The 24499-nt window shown below is 36.1% G+C and overlaps 1 protein-coding gene across 7 annotated transcripts in view; it reads right to left on the bottom strand.

The window, feature by feature from the left end:
• The window catches only part of SOX6 (SRY-box transcription factor 6), a 381650-nt gene that overhangs the window by 211665 nt on the left and 145486 nt on the right, over positions 1-24499 (bottom strand). For all 7 annotated transcript variants that reach the window (XM_049819851.1, XM_049819852.1, XM_049819846.1 and 4 more), the window contains one exon: positions 9561-9771. In XM_049819851.1, coding sequence (XP_049675808.1) covers positions 9561-9771 — 211 coding nt within the window. The remainder of the gene's footprint in view (positions 1-9560; positions 9772-24499) is intronic.

The raw sequence follows: 24499 nt of genomic DNA, 5'->3' as shown, positions 1-24499 counted from the left end.
TGTTTAGCCTGGAAAAAAGCAGGCGCCAGGGGATAATATATAAATATCTGATGGTGGGAGCAAAGAAGACAGACCCACACTCTTCTCTGTGGTGCCCAGTGACAGGCCCAGAGGCAAAGGGCATAAATGGTAATACAGGAAATTCCCTTGAAAAATAAGAAGAACCTTTCCTATCGTAAGGATGACCAAATACTGAACAGGTTGTGGAGTTTCTGTCCTTGGAGATACTCAACAACTGATGGGACATGGCCCTGAGCAACCTCTTGTAGGTGATCCTGCCCTGAACGGGGGGGGTTGGACCAGACGATCGCAAGCGGTGGTGCCTTCCCACCTCAGCCACTCTGTGATTCTCCAGCGCTATGAAACCAACAGCAAAGTGAGTGCAGGAGAACATGGATAGATTGTCACTGAAATAAACACAGTAAGGATCTTTCATGTATTGGCTGATACACTTAGAAGAAGAAAGGTGCTTTTAATGACGACATCCTAAATTTTATGATGCTGAACTGAGCAGTTCTTTGTAAAAAGGATAAATACAAAATCAAATTTCCTCCCTCACATTCTAAAACATTCTAGAAGATTTCCAAATCTTTTAAGCTCAAATTCTTCCCATTATAAATTTCAGGGAAAATAAAAATGGCTAAAAAATACTTAACACTTAAATAAAGTAGTATTTCAAATGGAAAAAAATAACTACTTTTTTTTCCTAACTCTTACTTGTATTTGATAATACACAAAAGTAAAACTGACGTTGAATAGATTTAGTCTCCTTAGCATAATATTTGTTTGGGGTTAATTAGCACGGCTGAAGACTAATCTTAATAATTGTTTGTTGTTTCCACGAGAGGCAGGTTTCCCTCATGAAAGAATAGGCATCTTGGAGCTTCAGACTAAAACACAGAGGTGAGAGTAGCTGCTCTCTCCGATAGATGAACAAGACAGCTTGAGCATGTAGCTGCCTCGTGCAGCCAGGCAGCGAATGCCTCTGTCTCTCTTGTGGCAACCAAATAAAGTTGTCAAAATTATTTTTAAGTAATGATAAGGTATCTAAACCAAATACTGTATAGAAAAATAAGGAATATATCAGCATTTAAAATGTATATGCTGCTGAGCATTTTTACTGTCATTTCTTTAAGAAAAGCAGATCTAATTAGCTGTATCTCTAAAGTGCGTACCTAGCATTTTTATTATGTATTATAACATTTTGCTTAGAGTTGACATTTTTATTCTGACAAGCACTGTCTGGAGAGCTCTCAATAAATAATACATTTACAATTTTCAGTAAATAAGCACTGGACACAAATCGTTATCCTTACTTACAGCTGCCCCTCTCTAATAGTGCTTTTACAAGTAAGGTGACTATTCAGTCTAATGCAATACTCTCAGTGCTGGAAAGATATTTTCATTCATTACCCCAGTCACAAGCACTTAAAGCACTTTTAGGCCCTGTTGCAAAACAGCAGGAATGGCAAAGCAAATAAGACCAACTAAAACTAAAGTTCATCATGAAAGAAATCTCAGGTCATTCACCGTACAGAACTTGGGAAATACAATGGCATACAAGATCGGCCACATTCTAGCCCTATCTTTTCCTCTTATTTTTATATTTACATTAGCAAATTTAGGAAGGGAAGTATTGCAGTCTAGTCCCTAATATTAACCTGATGACTACAAAATGTATTTCAACTCCCATTTTAAAGCATGATCTGATCATAACCTTGTTTGTGTCACAGTACATCAGAAACCAATGAAGTTTGAATTTATTTTTCTGCTGCCAAGATCACACAACTGAAGCAACTCTCCATATTTTTACAGCTATTTACTCACTTACATTCTTCACCACAGAGCCCAATGTCAGTTGTACCCATTCATACTGAATTTGCCTTTCTTACTGCCCTAAGGAAAAAGCTGGCTTTTTAGATATGCTTTTTTAATAATGCTTTCGTAATACTAATAACATACAAATAGTGTAAAGGTAGCTGATCTTATACCATGTCTAAAAGGAGACAAAAATGTAGAGGAGCATAGTGCAGAAAATTATACAGAAAAGGAAGCATGGAAACAATTTATCACACAATAAAAATTAAATTAAATTAAATTGTATCCAGCAGTGGACAGTGTCAGAATTGAGAGGTACAGTGGGATTAAAGAAAAAGATGACATGGCCCCTGAAGGTAAGCCATTGGAAAACAGAGTCATTGGGTAGGAACTGGTTGGAATGGTCAGTAGATGCTGACATTGAGAACACTTTGGCCTGTTTCAGTTTAATCTGTCCCTGTATACGGCTCAAATTCACAGACAATAAGGAAAGGCTGAAAGCACATTTGTTATAATGAAAAGGATTTTACTCATCTCAGATATTCAGGGCTGAATAAAGACGTTTCCTCAATGTAATGTGAGCATCTCAAAATGGTGAAAGTAAACCTCTACCCAAAAATACATTCAAGAGTTATCATGGCTAGAAGGGATGTCCCAGTCTTCAGAACTGAGACCTGAATTTCAGACTCCCCACATCAGGATTTGAGCTGTGATCAACTCTGTTTATTAGCAAAAGCAATAATTTTGTAGAGGTGCAGAGGTACAAAGCTTCAACAAGAGAACAACATGCATTGGGAAACAGAACCTCCAGAAAAGTAGAAGGTCCCTAAAATGCCATAGATCTCTACATCTAGGTAACTGCCTGATAGTAACCAAGGTGTATTTTTACCTCACAGGTCCTCATGTGGCTATTTCCGTGCAACTTCCAGCAGATCCTATTACAAAAAATGCTACCATCACACTCGCCACATTCTTATTGGTAATCCTGAATTAGAGCCAAGAACTGAAGGAACATGAAAACCTTTTAGCAAAAAAGATGGTCTCCATAATCTATTGACTTATTCATATAGATCTCATTCTTCCTGATACCTATGTAAAAGCCTGTATTGTTCCCCATTTCTGTGCCATGAACAAATAGAACTGAATGGAAACTTTCAGATGTAGCGTGAGACATACTGAAAAATGCTGAAGAATTAGTATACTGTAATCCACACAGAACCTGAGTAATCACTAGAAGCTCAAATGCTACAACACTGGGCAAGATTGTAGTGTAGACAGCCAGATAATAAATGCAAAGATAAGGTGGAAAGGTGAGAACATGTGCCAGTTTCTTAAATAAAAATTGTGAGATAGCATTTAATCACAAAAGAGTACTTTGAAAGACTTGAAGTATATAAGGCAGGAAATAATAAAAAATGCATAAATTCACATATACCTAGAAGGATAAATACAAATATGAGACAAAATATTAATGACCAGATACGGTATGGTTACACAGATGGGGTCTGCCTTTGAAAAAAAAATTTCCTAAACATACATTGTATTCTAAATGTCATTAAAACAAGTTCCTTAAAGTTACTTCTGCTTCAAACAAGAATAAATTTTTGATAGAAAAATCAAATACATCAGACAGAAATAAACTAGGCTGCATCTTCTTTTAGTTACCAGGGAAATAATCCTGGAAACCACTTTCTTTGTGGTAACGTTCCTAAAAAGTCCTAAATTACTTTAATTTAACACATTAAGACATAGGAATTCACTGTACACTTCAACAAATGAATTCTTAGAGATTTTATGATCTAAAAAACTTCTCTAAATAGAAGAATATATTTTTCTAGCACATCAACATAAATTGCAAGAAAAAGGAGTGACCAATGTGATTCTACCAAGATCATTAGGGGGGGGGGGGGGGGGGGGGGGGGGGAGAGAGAGACAATCAGTTGCATTTAATTATATGGTAAAGAGGTAAGTGATTCAAGAAAACAGTACTTTAGGAAAATGTGCCTCATATCTCTCCTCTAGCTTGATCCAAGTCATCTGTCTATTCTGTGGACTGTGTTTTTATTTTGGAAGCATGCTTGGAGCTTAGCAGAAAAATTCCTCAGCCTAGGTGCTACCATATACAGCTTCTAACAAAAAGCAAGTAAAATATATCTATTAAATTAACTATATACATAACTGATTCTAAATTTGTTTACCAAAAATAATTTTTAAGAAGAAGAAAAGGGAAACACCATGAGGGTGGTACCTAGCAGATGTGGCAAGGTTTTTCAAAGATGATGAAAGGATTTTGAAGGTGAGTTTTTTCCACATCCAAACAGCTTCTTTGTAGCTGAGAGGAATGCCAGTTACCATTTACAATTCCATAGGTATCACAAAAAATAGAACAGTAGTATTAATTCATTTTTAACAATTAGTTTGCATAATCCTAATACCAAATCCCAGTAACATTTTTGAAACCTTAAAACAGAACAAAATACCTATTGCCATCAAGAAAACCGAAGAATAAAGAATGGGGGTCTATAAATGCCAGGTGTATTAGGACAACCAGGGATCATGCCTTCATCAGTTAAAAGTGTGAGTATGGAGCACACCACAAGACAGAAAACTTGAATTAAATCTCAGCAAAACTTCTGAAAAACTTTCAAAAATATTCATTGACTACAGATGGTCAGTAGTTCACTTCTAGACTTCATCCACAAAAGAGAATTCCTGACGTAATATCGTTAAGGGTTGTGCTTAAAACAATACCAGAAGACAACAGTATATGCCTGAACTCTGTCTGTTCTCAGCTGTGAAAGGCTTAAAACAAAGAATACAAAACTGAAACTCTCCTATTCCTTTAATATAATATAACACAGACAGATTCCATTAAAAAAAAAGAAAACACCAAACAAAAAAACCAAGAGTCTTCATAAAATTACAGCCAAAATGGTTTACCAGTGTCCAGTTATAAAACACAGTATATGAAAGTTTAAGTTTCTTTACTTCCCAGTGAAGTCAACAGGATATATGTACATACTTGTGAGTGCAGTACTTGAGTATACTGTCCTTACTGGCATGATAGAAAATTTTAGGGGGGAAGTGTTAATCTATTTTAAGTCAATATAAAAGAAAGCCTTCAATTAATAACTAATGAAAAATGGAGCAATAAAAATAACAAAACACAAAATCAGAAAAAAAACCACTACCAAGTAGAGTAGTAAGATTTTCCCTATTGCATATAAAATTAATAATACATGTGAATCCTTAATTTTTAATTTAGATATCTTTAGACGTATTATATATCACTATGAGTTACATATATCCACCCATAACGAGAGAGTACAAACAGGTGCACATGACAGAGAATAGATGGAAATTTATGAATATACTACTCTTTATATAGATGTTCATTATTCCAACATGCATACGTAAAAATCTTTGATCTCTGAATGTTCAGCTATGGTCTTCAAGGAGGAAACAAGAATGGGAAGCAGTTTATAAAAAGCTTGTGCTAGAATTGTGAACTGAGCTTGGTTGAAAAATGATACTATATACATCGCTCAGAATCAAGGTCAAAAGTGAATTAGGAATCCAGGCCCTGAGTAATGAGGGCTTAGCACTTAGCAGAAATGACATGCCCAGTTTCCAGCTCAGAAGTGCCAGCTGACCTGCCAACCTAGCATTCCAGATCTGAAAGGGGGAAATCTGCTCTCCTAGCTACAGTCAAGATGTGTACTACTAATTATTGCTCGTAGAGGCTTATGATGAAGTACAGTAGGATAGTTGTCTGGAAGCCAACTCTCAGCCTAGAATTCAGACAGCCCAGGCAATGTAAATCTGTCTCACAAAAGTAATATAAGCAATATTCTGAAAGAAAGGTCTTTTACTGAAGGGGGATGGAAAGAGAAAGAAGCATTCTGACCATACTATCTAACATAAACTCTTCATTTGAGCTGTAAAGAGATTTAGTACTTGATTGTACTGGAGGATACTTCCAAATTAAAAAGCCAGTAAAACAATCCTTCTGCTCGTAGGAAAACTAAGATGATGAATATATTGAAGTTATCCAAAAGGCCCTAGAGTCTAGTGTTGTTGATTAAATTAGACACCTGTTCATTTCTGACCTCTTCTGTCTTATGAGAACACATGTCAGCAAAGTCTTCACATACTCAAATTAACTCTAAATATTTGTAGCATTCTTTTTTCTTTTTTTTTTCCCAGTTACAATTTTATCATCAATTTTCTCATTTCCAAATCTTTACAAATTCAGACACAGGAATGCCTTAATGTACAAAGTATGCAAATACTGGACCATGAAGTCAAAAAATGTTGTTTATCCTGTGATGTTGGTAATCTTTGAACAAACCACAAATAATCCTAAAAACACACCTAAGGTATATTCAGTCCTGTATGAGGCGCTCATGTTCCCAGTATTATACACAAGACATGACATGGCTGAAGCTCTATTATTAAAGAGAGATTAAAACAGCTGTACATTATGCTGAAGCACTCACTCTTTCCTTTACAAACAGACGGTCCTGGATTACAAGCAGCACTTGACCATTTAAATCACTACAACAACCAGATTTAACCAGCTGGGCCATATTCTCTTAGGCAATGCCTGTTGACCTCCTCAGTCACAGCTGCTCAGCTGAAATTCTCATTAGACAACTTATTTTCAGAAGCCAAAGGACTCTGATTAAATATATCTACTTAGACACGACAAAGTCTTTCCATATATATTTCTTTCCCAATGTTATGAGGTACAACGGAGACCACAAGTAGTATATACAAGCATAATAGACATCTAATATCTGAAGGTACGCCACAAAATATTTAAGTATCTGACACCAGCAACTCATATTACTCAAATTCAGATCCTAGAGATGGACCAGAAAGTTACTACAATAACATTAAAAGAAACTTGTTGCTGTACTCGCGTGGGAGGTTAGAGCAGATGACTGGAATTCTCGAGTTCGTTATTCCACTTCTAATTCTACAATTAACTTGACATATGACTGTATGTTAGCCCAATTCCCACAGCTGCATTGGAGGTCACGGGACTTCCTCCTATAAAAGATGCTACCATGTACTATGAATTTCTTCAAAGGAGCGATGCAAGACTTCGAGCCCCCCAGATTTTACACAGTAGTATACAGTAGAAATACATGGGTTTTCCCCATTACATTCATTAAAGCAATTATATTATGCTATCTATTTGCTCAAAAAATCAGCAGGTGTTTTTTAATCTGGTTAAGCAATTTTGTGACAGATCAGGACTTTCTATGCAAAGGGCTCCTCAACAGCATTGGCTGCATACCATTTTAAGAAAAGAACTCCACAGAAATCTATTTTAAAGGACAGATGTTAAAGAGCATCATGTATGGTACATGTGTGATTAGGCTATTAATTAGGTTGCTTAAAAGAGACTATAAGGTGGTAAAACATTTTCATAATCTCAGACCTCATTTCTCCAAATGACCCTGCACTGAGTCAGTTGCAGCACTCATAGTCACAACAAAGATCAGAGTCTTAACATAGTAATTATTTTTAAAGTATTGTTTTATTCCAATCAAACAAGTATGGAGAGTTTACTTCTTTTTAATTCAGAGAAATCTCTGAACACTGAAATAGGTATTCAAACCTGTCATAAGAATTTTGGTATTCCTAGTCTACACAGAAGTTTAAAACCATTGAACTTCCTAAATGTAATATCCTGAAGAATTTCCAATCTTTCTATTAATGATTTTTCCATGTTAGTTTATATGGTACAAGTCAGATGTTCATTAATTATTTTCTGTAAAATGGAAGTGACCTTTTTTTCTACAGAAAATGCTGGATGAATTGAAAAGAACTTAACATGAAGATACAGTCAATTACCTTTGAATTTACAGGCAGACTTCAGAATATTTTTCCAGTATAATGCAGTCCATAAAAGGCAAGATTATTTTATAGGTCAGAAATGACCTTTTTTTCACAGCTGGTGAGAACATACAGCATGGAAGGCTCACAGTCAGTGAGAGGCATCTCTCTGCTGTGTACATACCTCTCTTAAATCAACTAGTGCATACTGATACAGAGGAAGTGCAGAAAATTCTTGAGAATTCATACAAAAATAAGCTATGAAATGCTTGAATCCTTACAGTAAGATACTATGTTTAAACTTTTTGATGCAAATTTTTATTAGCACACCATTCAGTATACTCCTGGAAAAGTCTTAGCTGTGGTGTCACTATAATCAACAGCAACTTGTATACTCCCGCAGCAAAGTATGAGCCAAGACCTTTGATTAGCATGGAGTGTCGAACGACTGTTACTGACTGTAAAAAACAACTTTGCCAAAGTAACATTTAAAATAGTTTTCTTAGTCTAACCACCAAATCTAAGAAAGCAATTTTTAAAAGAGTGATCTTTACAGCTGAAAACAGACAGATGGTAGTAAAGAATCTGGGACATTCTCTCTTTAGAGATGTTTCACCAGCTTCAGAAAGGACACCTATGGAACACATTTATCTGTGTGCTGGCATTTAACAATTATGCCAAGAAATTTGAAAGCCTACTTCCATCCCTACATGATTTTATCCCATATTTAAACATATTATTGTATCAGCATCAATTTTAATTGAAATTTACATTGCTACAGGGAGCCAAGGGATCCTGAAGTGCCCTGTTTGAAGTGCACTGTGACCATACCATAAAATTGAGGAGGTAAAATCATATTGAACTCATTCATATTTCAAAGAAAAAAAAGGATCAAAAAGTTCTACTGCCTTGTGGTTCTACTATGTTACAAATACTCTTCCTGGGTTATTTTTAATGCCATAAATCAACACCGGTAAAATAACTAACAGAATCCACACAGATGCCTCCACACCTGTTTACCTATTTCAGACCCTCCTCCTCTCACATCTTCCCTGGTTCAAACTCATGTATGAGCTCACAGACTAGAAGGTATTGTTGCAGAACCAACCAAGACTTCATTCTACTTGACATGAAGAGAGATTTTCATAGTGGACCCTGACCTTGTGCACACATACACTGATAAACTCATGCTCCACTTCTGTTTAGTTCCTATCAAGGCCAAAATCTTAGCAAAGTCAATGAAAATATCTGAATAAGGACTGAATACATAAACTGCTTTAGAGCTCAAAGATTTGTCTTCATTTTCATCTCTCTTTTTTAACACTTGTAACAATACCTGAGCAGACTGTAAAAAAATGTATTTCTTCAGCCACAGTTCTAGCTGTATGTGTCAGAAGTAGGTAGTCTTTACACTTAAAACTGTTTCCCATTCTCCTAGCCACAGATGCTGGGTCATTAAGGTGACGAAAGATGAGAATTTCTAAGGCAAAACAAACCAGCTCTTGTTTAAATCATACCTATTGTTTAAAATAAACATTTATCTTTGAAAAAGAAAAAGAACGAATACCACTGAAGAATATCCCTCACAACTCTACAACCAGTTAAAAATTCATCATAATCTTTCAAGAAAGAGTTGAGTTTTCACCTAAACCAACATTCTTGCTTTGACTCACAGACAACCAACACAATTTAGAAAGTTTTACAAAACTGGCATATTTGTCTAAAATTCCTAATAGATCTCAAACTGCCATTGCCATGGTAACCTGTGAATAACTTTATCCTTGCCTTTGCCAATTATGCAATTTTCTGCCTCTTGGTACCCAACACATTCATTATGCCTAAAAATTGTAGGGTTTGGGGGTAAGGAAACTGTATCGGTCTTATCCAACACATACCCTCTTGCTCAGTCCTGGTCATTTCTTCTAGTTTCTTCTGCTTCAGCGTGTCCACCACATCTGCAAGGCTTCCTTTGCGGCGTTCTGGTGTTCCAAAATTAACACTGGTCATTAGCTCACTGCGGTCACGACCTCCTTCGTCGGGCTTGTTTGGTGAGGTAGAGGTATTTCGGAAGGAATATAGGGAACATAACTTACTACTCTCTGACTCCTGCAAAGAAACAATACAATGTGAAAACATAGGCTATTCTCTTATGTCAGAAGGATCTCAAAAAGGTAAAAGTTGAAAGCATTACTTGTTACACTGTAATACTAATGAACCTACGTGTATCCTCCAGTTTCTGAAATGACCATTATGATTTGAATTTCTCAGTTTCAGTGCTTGACAGGGTCTCTTTTTTCCTTCAGGCCAGTCCTCTCCATGTTTCTAATGATCATACTTCATGCCTAAGATACTCCTCATCAAGGATTTTCCTTGTCAGAAACAAGCCACTTTAACACTTTTTTCAATGAATTTGTTAAGCTTTTACAGTTTTCTTTAGTTCCTTAAGTAAGGGCAATACATGTAGCACTAAGAAAGAAAATACAGGCAAGGACAAATTATTCCTGGATAGATCCTCAGCTAATGGAAAACAACATAGAGAAAGAGTTAGGCCAATAATGACTAAGGAGCAAGGAATCTACTTCACAGTTAAATAAAGCTTATGGTATGCGTCTACCCATGCTCACTCATTGCTCTTTAAATTAAACCCTTTTCTTAAAGAATGAAGCTTATAATGCTTCTAATATACAAAAGGAGATGTTACTCTCCAAGCTAACATAGACAAGAATGAGCAAGGAAATGAGTTTACGGCAGAACAAATCGCACACGCTGATACACAGCTATTGAGACTACATGTATCAGAGAAGGTGTTATATAGCAGAAAACAGAGAAAGAGAAATAAAAAGGGTTCATCTCCCTTGTCAATGGATAAGGCATAGTATTTGAGTAATAAGCTAAAAAAAATAAGTCATCAAAAAGCAACGAGTAATGCCAATTCTCCTCAGTTTTATGATATCACCCAACAGTCAAGCCCTTCGTGAACTTCTGTGGCTCAGACTCCTCATTCTCCCAACCACAGATGCAATATTTGCTGCGTCTCCACTTTCACACTTTCAGTTAAAAGGAGCACAAATTCTTCAATTTGCCCTCAAAAATTCAACCATGGGAATTTCTCACACATTTCCCCTTCCCCTAGAATAATTATTATTCTATTCTCATTTTTAATAGTACCGGGCTAGGAGTACTAAAAATTGGGCATAAAAAAATGTCAAGGTTTTTTGTTTATGGTATGCCTAGAAATGTCAGTGTGTATATTCGATGCCATAAAACAGATTTTCTTTAAAATTAAAGAGTAATAATAATAGTGGCAATATATTTAAGGATTAAGAGATGAATTAATAGTTCTGTCAAAAATCATTCTCCCAATGCATAGTGTTCCCCACAAACAATAATATTCCTACTACTCTATGAGCTGAAAATACCCATCTACAGAGTACTCAAGAAACATGTTGGGAAATGTCCCAGGTGAAACCAGGTCTGAAGAAAGGCGGACTATAAAACATTAACCATCAGCAAGAACATCAGACATAAATCTTTGCTTCAGTCTTGAACAGATTAAGAAGTAGCTGTGCGGTGTAACAGAAGGAGCAACACTAACAATGAGCAAGTGTGGTAACTAAGGGCTGTAGACTGCATAGAAGATGGTGGTGACAAATCATCAGCAAGTACAGCAGTACATGATCAGCACAACACTATTACTGCCATTGGAGAAGGAGGCAGCATTTGCTAGTGATGTTGAAAATGGTTTTATTCACCAAGACAGGAAAGTAGAAGAGACACTATCGCATCCCAGCAGTAGCAGCACCCCTGTCAACACAGTAGGAATGACAGAGGGTTTGTAAGCACAGGCAGAAAGAGAGGTGGCATGGAACAAAAACTTTACCTCCATTTTTTCATGTATCAAACATTAAAGAATTTTTCATTCCATCCATTTGTATTCATTAAAGAATCAAACATCAAAAAGGACAACGATATCTTAGACCAGCTACAGAGCTGAATTTATTTATTTGCCTTTAGAAAAGGAAGGCTTTCTTACCTTCAATGGTTTCTGAAAACTAGTTTGCAATTTTCTTAAAACTTGGTCTAAGTTACAATGGAGATGAAAAAAGCATCTTCTAATATTTTTCAAATTTAAAACTTGGATTTCTATAATACATTTCCTCAGTGAAGCATTAATACTATATAACAAGGCATTTTCACCTTCGAAGCCTACAAGAGCAACTCAGTAATTTTAAAGGAGTTTGTTCTCAAGAAAGCAACGTCCTCTTACACTACATGAAGCATATCCATCAGGCTCAATGCAGGGTTTTTCATGCTCTCAGCAAGGAACATTAAGTCTATTGTTTAGGCCGGAAACAAGAAGATAAGGCTAATCTGTGGAGCGAGTAGAAATGACTGAATGTTCTTCCTCCTGATAACCTATCCTCTCCCTCGTCTGGATGCATACGTGGTCCAGCACACTGTTACTTCCCTGCTAATGAAAGACTCTCCAAGTCCTGCCTCCGTTAGGCAGCACATCCACACTTCTTTTTCTTGCCCAAAAAACTGCAATGTCCATAATGAAGATGAGACCAGTTTAAACTTACAAATTAAGTACGTTTACAGAATGGAGGCAGAATGACAGCCTTTGCAAGAATGAGGATCTGTCCAACTAATAGGTAATTTTACATTGTCAGTTTTGTGGGTAATTAAAATGTGGAATAAAAATAAAAGAATAAAAGGTATCCCTAATATTTTTGGTTCTATTTGGCCCTACGGCTATAGTACCGGGGTCACTAAACAGCTAATACATTTGCAGTGCATTATCTGAACTGGCACTCTAAGAAACCCAGCAAGGATGACTTTCTGAGCCCCATCTTCTTTTGAAATCAGAAATAGTTAAAAAGAGTGGCTGAGGATTCAGCAGGAAAACTGCTCAAACTGAAAGGCATTAAAGGGATTAAATGGGCAAATGGAAAAACTGTAGACCAGTCCGGTGTAAATATCTAATAACAGCAGAACTCAGCTAGAAAAATCTAAATCAGCTGCATGTACAACTATCTACAAGGAACAAAACCAATTCCTATGCATTCTACAATTCTAGATAAATTTGTGAATAATCTACAAATAAGATGTAGCTAAAATGAAACACTGAAAAGGTTTTGGAAGAAATTTTATAGCTTTGGAATCAGAGTAGATATTTTTACTCCTGTGTATGTACTGTTGGCAGCTTTGTTTTTTATTCCAACCATATGAACAGGTTATATTGACCTCATGTTCATGGCAAACTAGACAGATCAAGGAGCAATGGGGCAAGGGAAGCATTTCTGTCATATTTTCTCTAGAAAGGTGACTCAACTACATTTGAAGGGAAGTTGTTACTGCAGCATTCATTTTGTTGAAAATAAATAAACGTCACAGCGAATTTATGAAGGATTTTAATTTGCTTGGTGGACATCATAATCTTTTGTGGACCAATGCATGTCACATTTAAGTCCCAGCCCCTTACCCACTGCATGACCAAAAGTGCAACTATCACATACATCAGATGCAGGCCTGGCTATCAAAAATTGATTTGCATTGACATTCACAAGCAGCATGCAGATACCCTGCTAATGTAACTGGAAATACCTGATGGCCCATGCACCCTCTGAAAAGAGACTAGTGGATCATATGTGTTATTTGAGAGAAGAGGTGTATCCTGTCCACAAGTTGTTCATTGGTCCTCTTGCTTTTATGCATAAGGTACTCTCACTAGAAAATCTGGAGTCCAGAATGGAAGAGGACAACCATGCTTCTTACCATAGAACAAGAAGATAAATTCAAGGTTAGGAAATGACAACCTGGTTCTTTTGAATATGGGAGGATTCAATAATGGAAGAGATCCTATACTTGAAAAGCTTTATGAAGCCACCTGTTACAGAATGAGGAAGCTTCAGTTCATTTGACCTGAAGAGGGGAAAGAAAGGATGCTGTTAAAGGTATTTTTCATGCTTTTTCCAAGAGCATGGAAGAAGATGTAAAGACAAGTAAAGTGCCTAGCTAAGATCAACTCAAATGTTTTAATTTTGCAAAATCCAGCTGAGCAATCCACTAGCACTGATGAAAATTCTCCATGAAAGTCAACTTTTCTCAGTATGACTGATAAGAATTAAGAAGAAAATGGGCAAGGGAATATGACTGATATGAATGTCCACTTAACGTATTTGGGCAAAATCTGGTGTCCAAATTCAGCCAGTAGCTACATAATACACTAGACAACTGACACATCCCTGAATTCTCAGGTTTAAAATTCATGTATTTCTGTAAAATGGCATTTTAAGTCTAAACTTGAAATAATATCTTCAGCACATGGCCATGCCTTTGAAAGGTGCATTTCACAAGTGTGCTATTCTTACTGATTTCAGTGATTTCCATGTAAGGAGGGGGTAAAAAGGAAAATATCTTATAATACGATAAATAGCAAACATTTAGTCTATGGATAAAAGATTTAACACAGAGCATGCTTCTTCATCCAACACTGGTGAAGTTCAGTCACTAAACCCTACACATTTTTAATCTTGAGTGTATTGGGATTAATTCAATTTCCAGTCAAGAAATAGAACAATATCAACATTTTAATAAAGTGTCAGTATCAAAATATTATGTCCATCTGAAGCACATTTTACTTAGTAAAGCATAGAGTGCTTAGAAAAGAAGAAATTGAAGAAAAAGCTATGTTTGTAAAATTTTGAATTTGGTCCTAACAGAAAGCATTAGGTAAAAGTAGTGCTTACTACAGATAACATAGCAAAGTGGGTTTCTTCTCAGTTTGATCCAAAGCAACATCTGGTACAGATTGCTCAGGATCCCGCTATACCTTTGCTAGACTTATAAAACTATCCTCCCACTCACACACTAACACTGGATAATTGTAGAAAAACAGTTTATGCCCATACCAGATTACACAAGGGTATTGCACAGGGATTTTTGCCCACCACTATGGTGGCATTTCCAGACTAGCCCTTAATAATTGGCAAACAATAAATTTTGAAGATAGCTTATTACACAATATTAGGCACAAATCTGACTGCTTAAGGAACAATGTGTACAATGATTTTACATCTTAAGCTTTTTCTTTGCCTTACTGTGTCAGACATGAAAATGTTTTAGGTCGAAGAGGTATTTATTTGCAGAGATGACTAAACCAGAAAATCTTACTGCCCAGCAGCTGAAGACAGAAACTCAGTCTGGACCACTATTCCAGCTGCTTACTATTCAGCAAGGACAAAATTGAGTCTATTTTGTAAATGTTGGTTTTTAATATCAAAGTAAATAAAGGGCATTTTTCCTGTATACATTTCCTTGCCAGCCCATTAGTACAGACAAAATTATATTATAGATCATTCAACCCACTGTGCTTAGCGTTTTGACAAAATGTCCTTATTATAACAGATTAAATACCTATATATAGCCATTAAAATTTAAGGATTAGGTTTCAAAGTAGACAAAATGGAGAAAAATAAATAAATGCACAAAAGACAGAGAACCAGAAATTAGCAAGGCATGAATACTAAAATACTATGCATGGCTCACTCAGGGATAGGTAGCCCGTGCATGAAATCATGCTTTGACTTACCCCTAAAACCTCTATGTGTATGTCAGTGAGAAAACAACATTAAGACTTCCAGTGCAATATGGTAAAAGCTCTCCTAGGTCTATCCTTGGCCTTTATCATGTTAGAGAGGCAGCATGCTTCTTTAACCAATCCCAAATTTGCTTTGAATATATGTGGTCCAACAACAGTGTTCTTAATCTCATCAGCTTTCCAGGCTGCCTGGTGTAAACAATGAGTGGCCTGTTGGCCATTCCTTTTAGAGTTGCTGTGAAAGGCTCAAGTATAGTTTTGCTAATGGCAGAAACAATTCCGTATAATTACAAACCACGGCTTGGAATAAATAAAGACAGGGACTCTTTGTGACTACATACATGGTATTTTCTTCACACTCCATAATAATTCCTTTAAAACTGTTCAATTAAGATAATATGTATAGATATTTCAGCATGCCTTTTGCTCTGAGAAAATTATTTTTTAGCATGTACATTCACTAAATTTCACAAGTTACACTGGTAAACTTCTTCAAGAAGAGAGAGCCACTTAGTTTCTGTACAGAGGAAGGAAAATCCTTATACTTTCTTAGATGTTACTGTCGAAAAGGGATTGAACAAATAATCATAATTTTCTTGTTAGTGTAAAAAATATATTTTCTTGTGTATCTAGATTCTAACAGTTTAATTAGTTCATTTTCCCATCAGTGGTTCCACTGGTTTTAACAGGATAAATGGGGGCGTACTGCTGTAAGTGATGTAAATAAGGGTATTGAAAATTAACCCAGTATTTTTCATATTGGAAGCTAATGTTTATAGCAGAATCTGCAAACTGAATCATGAGCCAACTTGTGTCAACTTTTCTGAAGCCCTTTCACTTCCAAAGCAGAGCAAACACACACAAAATGACCGTTCTATCAGTGAAAGATTACAGGCTAAAAACAAGATTCAGTATTGCTCCTCTGAATCGCCAAACTACGGGCGCTGCGCTTGAGGGCTGAGAAGCAACGTCTCAGTTTGGGGACTCCACAAGCATGAGCGGAGAGCTGGCTTGGGACAGATCTCTCTTTGGGATCCTCATAAGGGTTAAGGGCAGACCAACAGCCTGCTGAGCTGGATTCTCTGGTCAGGAGCCTTAGAAGGGGGGAGTGCACGAGGCTGCAGATTTTAATGAAGAGACACTGCAGTTCCTTTATGGTGGCATTTACGGTTCATGCAGGGAGGATAGATTCTGTCACAAAGAGAGAAGCTCTCTGAAGGTGAGAAAAGAGGAAAACTCAGGAACTGAAACTGTGGGCTGTACAAAATCAGGGTCACAGTGTTAGTTACCAATTTAAGAATAACTACTGTCAACTTTGATTGAAAGTTGATGACTGCAATCCTACTCAATAGCCAGAGAGAAAACTTTCTGTAAGAGTTCAAACTGAAATCGCAGGGTGAATGGCCAAGAAGTAGAAAGCAAATATTACTAACATAAAATGTGTTAGCTGAATTGCTTATTTCCATGTGGATGAGGCTTTTCTGTTATAAAGGGATATTTATCTGTCTCTGCATTGAATGGGACACATGTAAACACCCCAGGAAAGTTGGATATCCAGAGTGGTTTTGATTCCAAGTACTAGAGGCATGCTGGCACTTGGAACTAGTCTGGAGTTAACATATAATGAAAGCAAATGTTTACAAAATCATTTCCAATCACTACATTAAATAAGGTTTCCCATTTTGAGGAATTTAATTAAATAGAATTAAGAGAAATTAAAAATCTAACTGATCATTTCCAATTCTCATCCAATTAAAAAAAAAAACAAAAGTTTTATTACGAAAGATTTATTTAAATCCAAGGCTTGAGAACGACTGCTATGAGCTATTGCGAGAACATCATTTGTAACGTCTGAGCAAATTATGCTAGTGGGAGGGCAAATGGCAAGTAATGGAATAAAACCTCAAGTCTTTAACTCAGCGTTTACTCTGATAAAACTTACACCAATTTCACTGCCAAAGTATAGGCTGAATACAATCTGTAAGAGGCTTGTATTTCGTCTTTTATACACATCTAAAAACCTCAAAAAGAAACAATATGACAGTAAGCACTAGCTCTAAGCCAAGAAATATTATGCTAAATTAAGAAAAGAAAAAAAAAAAAGGAGAGAAAAATAGCTTTAGTTTAGATCAAAGGTTTAAAAATGAGATGACATAATAATCAGGCATATATGATACGAATATGGTCTTATGACTGCAAGACTAGATATCTGTTTGGAAGGAATAGGCAGGGACTTTTTGTTTGATGTAAAATATGACCACTTAATTGCAGCAATCTCTTCATACTCAGTTGTTGGAGCAAACCAAATGAATCCAGGTACACCAACTTTTGGGTGGAGAGATTTCAGAAGGATACAATCTTTCAACTATGTGATTTAAACCCTTCCCTTTGCAAATGAGCAAATCTGTGAAAGATGTTGACAGGCATTTTGCTTCATTCCAGAATGGAAAATCATCTCAAAATTCTTAAATACAATGACCAATCATTTCTACATGGCAATCAACTCACCCACAAATTATATGCATAAACTCGTGTGCTTTTGTAAGAGCTAGATGCTGAGGATTTCCTTAATTATCCAAATACCATATGTCCTAACTTCCTGTGTTTAGGTTTGGTAATAAATCACAACAATATTGAGACTTTATGCCCTGGATTTTGATTAAATGCTTTTATTAAGAAAAAGTAATGGATAACCATTTACAGAATGAGTATTTAGACTTGTATTTTCATCTAAACTGAAACTGAAGATGCATTGTGATCAGTCCCAGCTGATTAGCACTGTTTACCTTTTGGGTAAATAAAGACACATATTTTGTGATGTATGCTAGTCAGAAGCTGCCAAATAAAACAAGGACTGTGTGGCTTGGATATTCCAGACCTCTTTGTATATATCCAACTTCCTCTTATTAGGTCGTCTTAGTTGTCCAACTTATAACTAGATCTATTGTAAATATCAAAATAAAATTTGTATTTATGTTTTTAGCAATATCAAATGCACGTGGAAATCCTTCTCTGTATATAGTTACATGACATGTATTGCATGCTTTATGTTTCCCTTTTAGCATTTGCAGGGGAATGCATGCAGGAAACCAGCCTGCTGCATAGAGTACTTGTATTTCTTTAAGGTAAACACTGATGAAACATTTGGAAGATTGAAATAAAAACAAGACATTTATGAGACATAAAGGTATCACATAAAACTGTTGTGAATTACAATAACATTGGCTGAATCCCAGAACAGATAATCCTTATAAACATGCAGGAATGTTGTAAACTGTATATGAATGTCAGTGATACAGTACATTAGGAGATTCATATTACACTTGGTGCTGTGTAACTCTCAGTCCCTGGATTTTTCATGGCCTCAAAGATTAAAATAAATATATGTACTATCTTTCCTTCCTCCATGAAGACATTTTATGTACACAGTTTTATTATGCTGAACAAAGATACCAAAGTCTGTTTTTTCTTGAGCTGTCAAAGTACAAAAGAAATGCAAAAAGTCCTTGCACAGATGTAGTAAAGTGCTGGATTTTATCTTTTGGCAGGTGCTCAATATGCAGCCCACATAATCACATGTTAATGACTGGAGTGTGTTAATCAGCATGCATACCTGATTCCTTCTTGCCCAAGGAAAAAAAAAAAAATTTAACAATTTAGAGCGTGTTAATGTTTCTACTTTTGAAAAAATTCATGTCAATATACAGAAGTGAATTAAAAACTTTTCAGAAATTGCTTTATTAAAAAAAAGAAATGTTAAAATAAGGGAGAGGAAAAAAATTACTACAGGTTTAGTGGAACATAAACTACAAATCTTTTGCAAAGAATTCAGGTGATGAATAATTCTATTTAAACACAGTTCACCCTAGAATATAGGGAAAGGTTTAAAATAGACTGTGCATTTGGAAAAAAAAAAAAGTACAGTGTCAAAATGAAAATAGTACAAGTATAACAGACATGCCAAAAAGAGCAATTATTTGATTCTTCTTCAAATAAAGTCAGTTTTATATTTCACCACCCCCATTAAGCACGTTGTCCTGCACACTTTTAGGGAATAGGTTTATTCTTTTTAATATGAAATGTAAACATCTTTTTATGCTAAAGCTAGTAAAACTAAGTCCTTGATCTTTCCAACCTTTAGACATGTGCTTAACATTATAGTTGTTGGCAGTCCTAATAAAGTCAAGTTAAGCACATACCTGAATGTTTTTTGAATCAAAACAACGTGCTTGAAAAAAAATTATTTTTATCTTTTCTGCAATATATTTCTCATAGAAGTCTATTTCATAGAAAAATAAAATATCATATCATGTGCTTTTTCACACCCTTTAGTTTCAGCCAAAACTTTGTACCCATGCAATTACATATGAAGGTATTTATCTCTTTAGTTAGATACAAATTCTGATGCACTACCTGGCATGCAGAAATAATATCACAAGCACAGTAGAATTGCTTTCGATCATCACAAAACTCAGATTTGTACATGTAAATAACAGCTGCATGAGCAATTTAGCAGATACAGAATTGCCAGAGTTTAGGGCATTTATATTTGATGCATTTTATATGCTCATATCCAGCCTGTAAATGAACTAAAAATAAAATTTCAAAACATGCAATTGTATCTATAACTTTTGAGAATTTGAAGCCATGAATTTATATAACAACAAATTCACAGTGTTTAGCATGTGTAAACGTTTTTCAGTGATCTTTCCTAAAAACCTGAGTTTATTTTCCTTAAAGGGAAGAACTTTCAACAAGAGAAGTTAATAACAAGGAGGGGGAGAGCGACAAGATTGTGCTTGTTTTATGTAGAGACAGTAAGCACTGAAACATTAAGACCTTCAGGATACGACCTATTTCTGCCTTTCTGATGACAGTAGTTTTGCTAAAGCTATATAAAGTTAAATTTGATACTTGGTGATTTAAAATTATTTTAAAAGGAACAAATACATGTGGCATTAAGAGATCTTCACTTTTCCTGCTGGAATTACAAATGTGCTATCAGTACTGCTGAGACCTACATCCAGACACAGTGGAAAGGTAGCAAGCTTTTCACTCTTTTGGCAAGAAGTCGACAAAAGACAGAGACTTGACGTAATATGTCGATATTGCCATTTGAGATAAAATCCAATGAGATGCATTTCATTTCTAAATCCAAGGGGTCTCTGAATAACGCTACAAAATGCATAGGGAAACATAGCATGTATTTGGAGGTAATTAAGTTGTATTTGTATATGTATATGTATATGTGTTTGGTTTTCCTCAGTCACAGGGAAATAACACCCATCCTTTAGACCTGACTTGCTGCTGTGGTTTCCTGTAACAGTCTCTCACTGCATCACTCCAGGTAACAGCAGAGTAGTGGATGCCCTCAATCTGTGCATGCACACGCTGTCTATATACCCCCTACAGTGGTGGGCAGGGGGGGAACATCAGTGGGAAAAGAAAAGGGTACAGTGACCATCACAGTGATACATCATCATGTAGAGGGATCAGCACAGTGCCTGCGAGTTCTTCACAAACCCTGGCTGTTACCAGACTGTTATTTTGGGACTGGGGATGGAAACAGAATTTGCCTCCCTCTTCTTTTTACTGTTGGGGGTGGGGAGGGAATTCTGCAATTTGGAGAAAGATTCCAGATTTCATTAGGTTAAAGCTGCTCAAATATATTGTTCACGAGGCCCCCATCTAGCCGTTACAGCCATGGGAATACACCATCCATTCCTCAAAGAAGATCAGGCCACTTGCCCATCTAATTTTGTATCTCGTTGTTGGCACTGCTTTCTCCTGATACTTCAGAGAAAAAAAAAACAAAGCAAAACCTTCATAATTTAACTCACAAGCTGGGCTGGGCTCTATATGAAGATGGGGACCATTCCTGGTTCCCCCATGAACAAAGCACAAATTATGATTATCCATTTCTTTACATATTTACTAGTATATATATGATTAGGATGCAGCAATTCAGGTACTATTAAATTTAGCAAAAGTAAGTGTTAAGCTTTCTTTTACTTAATTGTGTAAGTATTGTAAGCTTTCCCCCCTCATCCTCTCTCAGTCTGTTTGCCCCAAGAGAGCCAGGTTTTGGATGCAGCCTAAAAATTTGACTGTATTTCTTGCCTGCTACTCACTGTCCATGGAAGAAAGTAGGATACTTTCCTTATTATCATAGTACCACTTTGCCCTCTTCCCTACAGTTTACTGCAGCAAACAGATACATCCTTAGCCTGAAATAGATTTTATTTTCTAGTAGAACTACAGGCAGCAATAAACACCCATAAGTCCAGGTATTTTTATATTAAGTTACAGTTAGAAATATACATATAATCTTTTCAGCTCAGCAATACGAAATTACAGAAATCTTTTGGTTGTTTCATTTTCTTCCCCCTGTAACATCAGATTGGCTGGTGATATGATACTTGCAGTGTAAGTCATTACAGGTCTGACGTTACAGTTGTTACACATTGCTGAATCTGTCAAATGAAAAGGGAGCACAAAGGGAATTTCCAAATGCAGCTGCTATTTCCCATTTGTTAAATCCTTTTATTACACCATATAAGTACACAGCTGGGAAATACTATAGAGTGGGAGTTAAAACAAAATATTTTGGCTTCCAGACATTCAGAATACACAAAGGACTCAGTGGAAAGCAATGCCTGATATCAAAAGGGAGTGAAAGTTTGAAAACATTTCTAGCCAGTGTGGTTTTTTTATGATAATACACAATGTAGTTTAAAGGTATTTTATATTACAGAAAGTGCTGCATACCATACAGGTTGGGGAAAAAAATCAATCTTTTTTTTTTCAGTCAAATTGCCCTGCTACAGTATCTTTTTTTCACTTAAGACCTGTATGGCCCTTGTAGCACATTAAGATACATACCGTGTGTGCTCTCACAAATTCCAGTGAACTCCTTAGTAGTTTTAAGGGCACAAAGGATGAAGGATTGTGCCTTTAATTAGATACCACATAAAAGAGAGATTTTTTCCTCCCCATATGTCGACACAGCATTCTTTGAATTTACTATCTTATAACCAGACAACACACATTATTGATGCATTTTAATGACAGCACTACTGTCTTTACTTTCAGTATAAATGGTATGAGCAGGTGCTTCTTCAAATCTGCTTTGAAAGGATCCGTCTGGGAAAGGTCAGAAAGCACTTACCTTCTGGGAATTTGGTTTTATTAAGTAGAAAAGCGGTCACTACCACAGCACCTATTTCAAAATTGCCCAACCACCTACTGGAATTTGTCTTTCTGGAAAGAAACTCCTATCCTCCCTTAAAGGAGTATGAAATTGCTTTCATTGGGAAAATTGCAGGTACCTCTGAATTCTTTCTTAGCAATATTTATGCCTGCTTGGAGACTGATGTGTTTCAGAGAAACTTTATGCAATTAATTGAGGCTTAAATGTTTGCTCATGAAGGACGTAAATAAGGGACAAAAAATAATCAAAATGAATCAAAAGAGTTACCCTAAATGACAGTCCCTCAGGGAGAAAAAAAAATTTTTCACCAAACCAGTCATCTAACTCACCTAAACTGTAAAGGCACTGGGACCTCACTCTGTACATTTTATATCTCTTTTAAGTGCAACCAAACAGCATGCCTTAGAACTTCAGTTTTCACTTCTAGCTATGCCTTGTAAATTATAGCCAGCTTTGAGCTGGGCAAAAAAAAAAAATCTGTTTGGTTTAGCTGAGAGCTACCTAAATAAGGATGGCATACATACCTCACCAGATTTAACCTAAGGGAATTGCAGAAACTCCTCATGATTTTCAGGACATTCATCTACATATATGATGGAAAAAAAGGAGAGAGGAAAACCGGAGTGCTAAGTCACTCAAGAAAAGTTTATGCATCTGTTCTGAAACATGATAAGCTGGCTGTTGTTTCATGCCATGTCCAAGCATTGACATGATAGTGCAGCATTAAGAAAGAAAACAGAGATTGCACTCTGTTGCTGTAAGTGTAAACCCACTTCAGAGCCATACAAATGGGTACAACTGATCGTACTGCAAGAGTTTCTATCGTTTTGGCTGAAGCATTACTCCAGGTCCAAGGAACAGCCTGAACCAAAAACAAATGCTGTGAGGGACACAAGAGGCTGGGAGTTCCTTTCTCTCTGGGACACAGAGTCATTTTATCAATGTTATTGGTGTCCTAAGACCCAAATTCCCAGAGTTCACATGCCTCTCTGAATGAGTAGGAAAGTAGCTGATGAATTCACAGATTTATTTTTTCCATCAACAAACTTGACCAAACCTTTCTAGTCCAGCTTGTCCTCCTGCTAACATAGACATTAAAAGTATTCTGATGTGCTTATCGCATGACTTGGGCAAAAGACTGACTCTTCATCCAAAATAAGGTTCCATCTGAGCATTCTGCATAGAAGCCATACATACAACTTACAACCTACTTTACCAAATTACTAACCTATGCTCATTTTCCTTTAAAGCTATTTTTACAGTTGAAATTTTGGCTTCTTCATGACAGTTGCCCAAATACTGAGGAATATTTTAGGCCTGACAAAGTTCTGCACTGGCTTAAATTGTGCATTACAAATTAGATAGCATTTTTGGTTTGATCTTTTAAATCAATTGGATTTTAGAAAGAAAAAAAAACAACCACTATATTAACAAAATAGATATTATTGTAGTAGTATTATTTAATTAATTCCAGGCACCACAATATGCATGAAGAATTCCAGTATCTGTGTTGTGTAGTGCATTAGAATTATTATTTCTAGTCAAATTTAAATTAAGTTCATTATTGTTAGTGCTGTCAAAAAAATTCTACAATTGCTCTTTAACCTTACTAAAAGCTGCTGATTCATACTGGAAAAAAAATAAAGACTTGCTAAATAAAATCCGCTCATAGACATTTAATAAAAATACAGAAGAAATTTTATGAAAAGGCAGGGTATTCTTTTTAAACTAACTGTGTGAATTTAATGTCTGTGAAAGCCACTTTATGGAGAGTCTGGAATTATGATGTTCTACATTTACAGAACACCTCGCTGCTCCACGTACCTTACTTCTGCTCCTGAGGAACACATGCAAGGAAAATAAATAGACTGAGATGTTATGCCCATTCAGTCTTCTTGCAGTCTGTCCATTTATTGCACAGTTTTGGGGATGCAGAGACAGAATTACAGCTGCAAAATAAACTTATCTAGGCTACTGAAGAGAATACAGATAATAATTCCGATCATTGCTAACATCACCTA

Source organism: Accipiter gentilis, chromosome 17 (assembly GCF_929443795.1).
Source record: "Accipiter gentilis chromosome 17, bAccGen1.1, whole genome shotgun sequence".
Classification (NCBI taxonomy): domain Eukaryota; kingdom Metazoa; phylum Chordata; class Aves; order Accipitriformes; family Accipitridae; genus Astur; species Astur gentilis.
The sequence above is the reverse complement of the archived record's forward strand: the minus strand, read 5'-3'. Positions and strand labels throughout refer to the sequence as shown.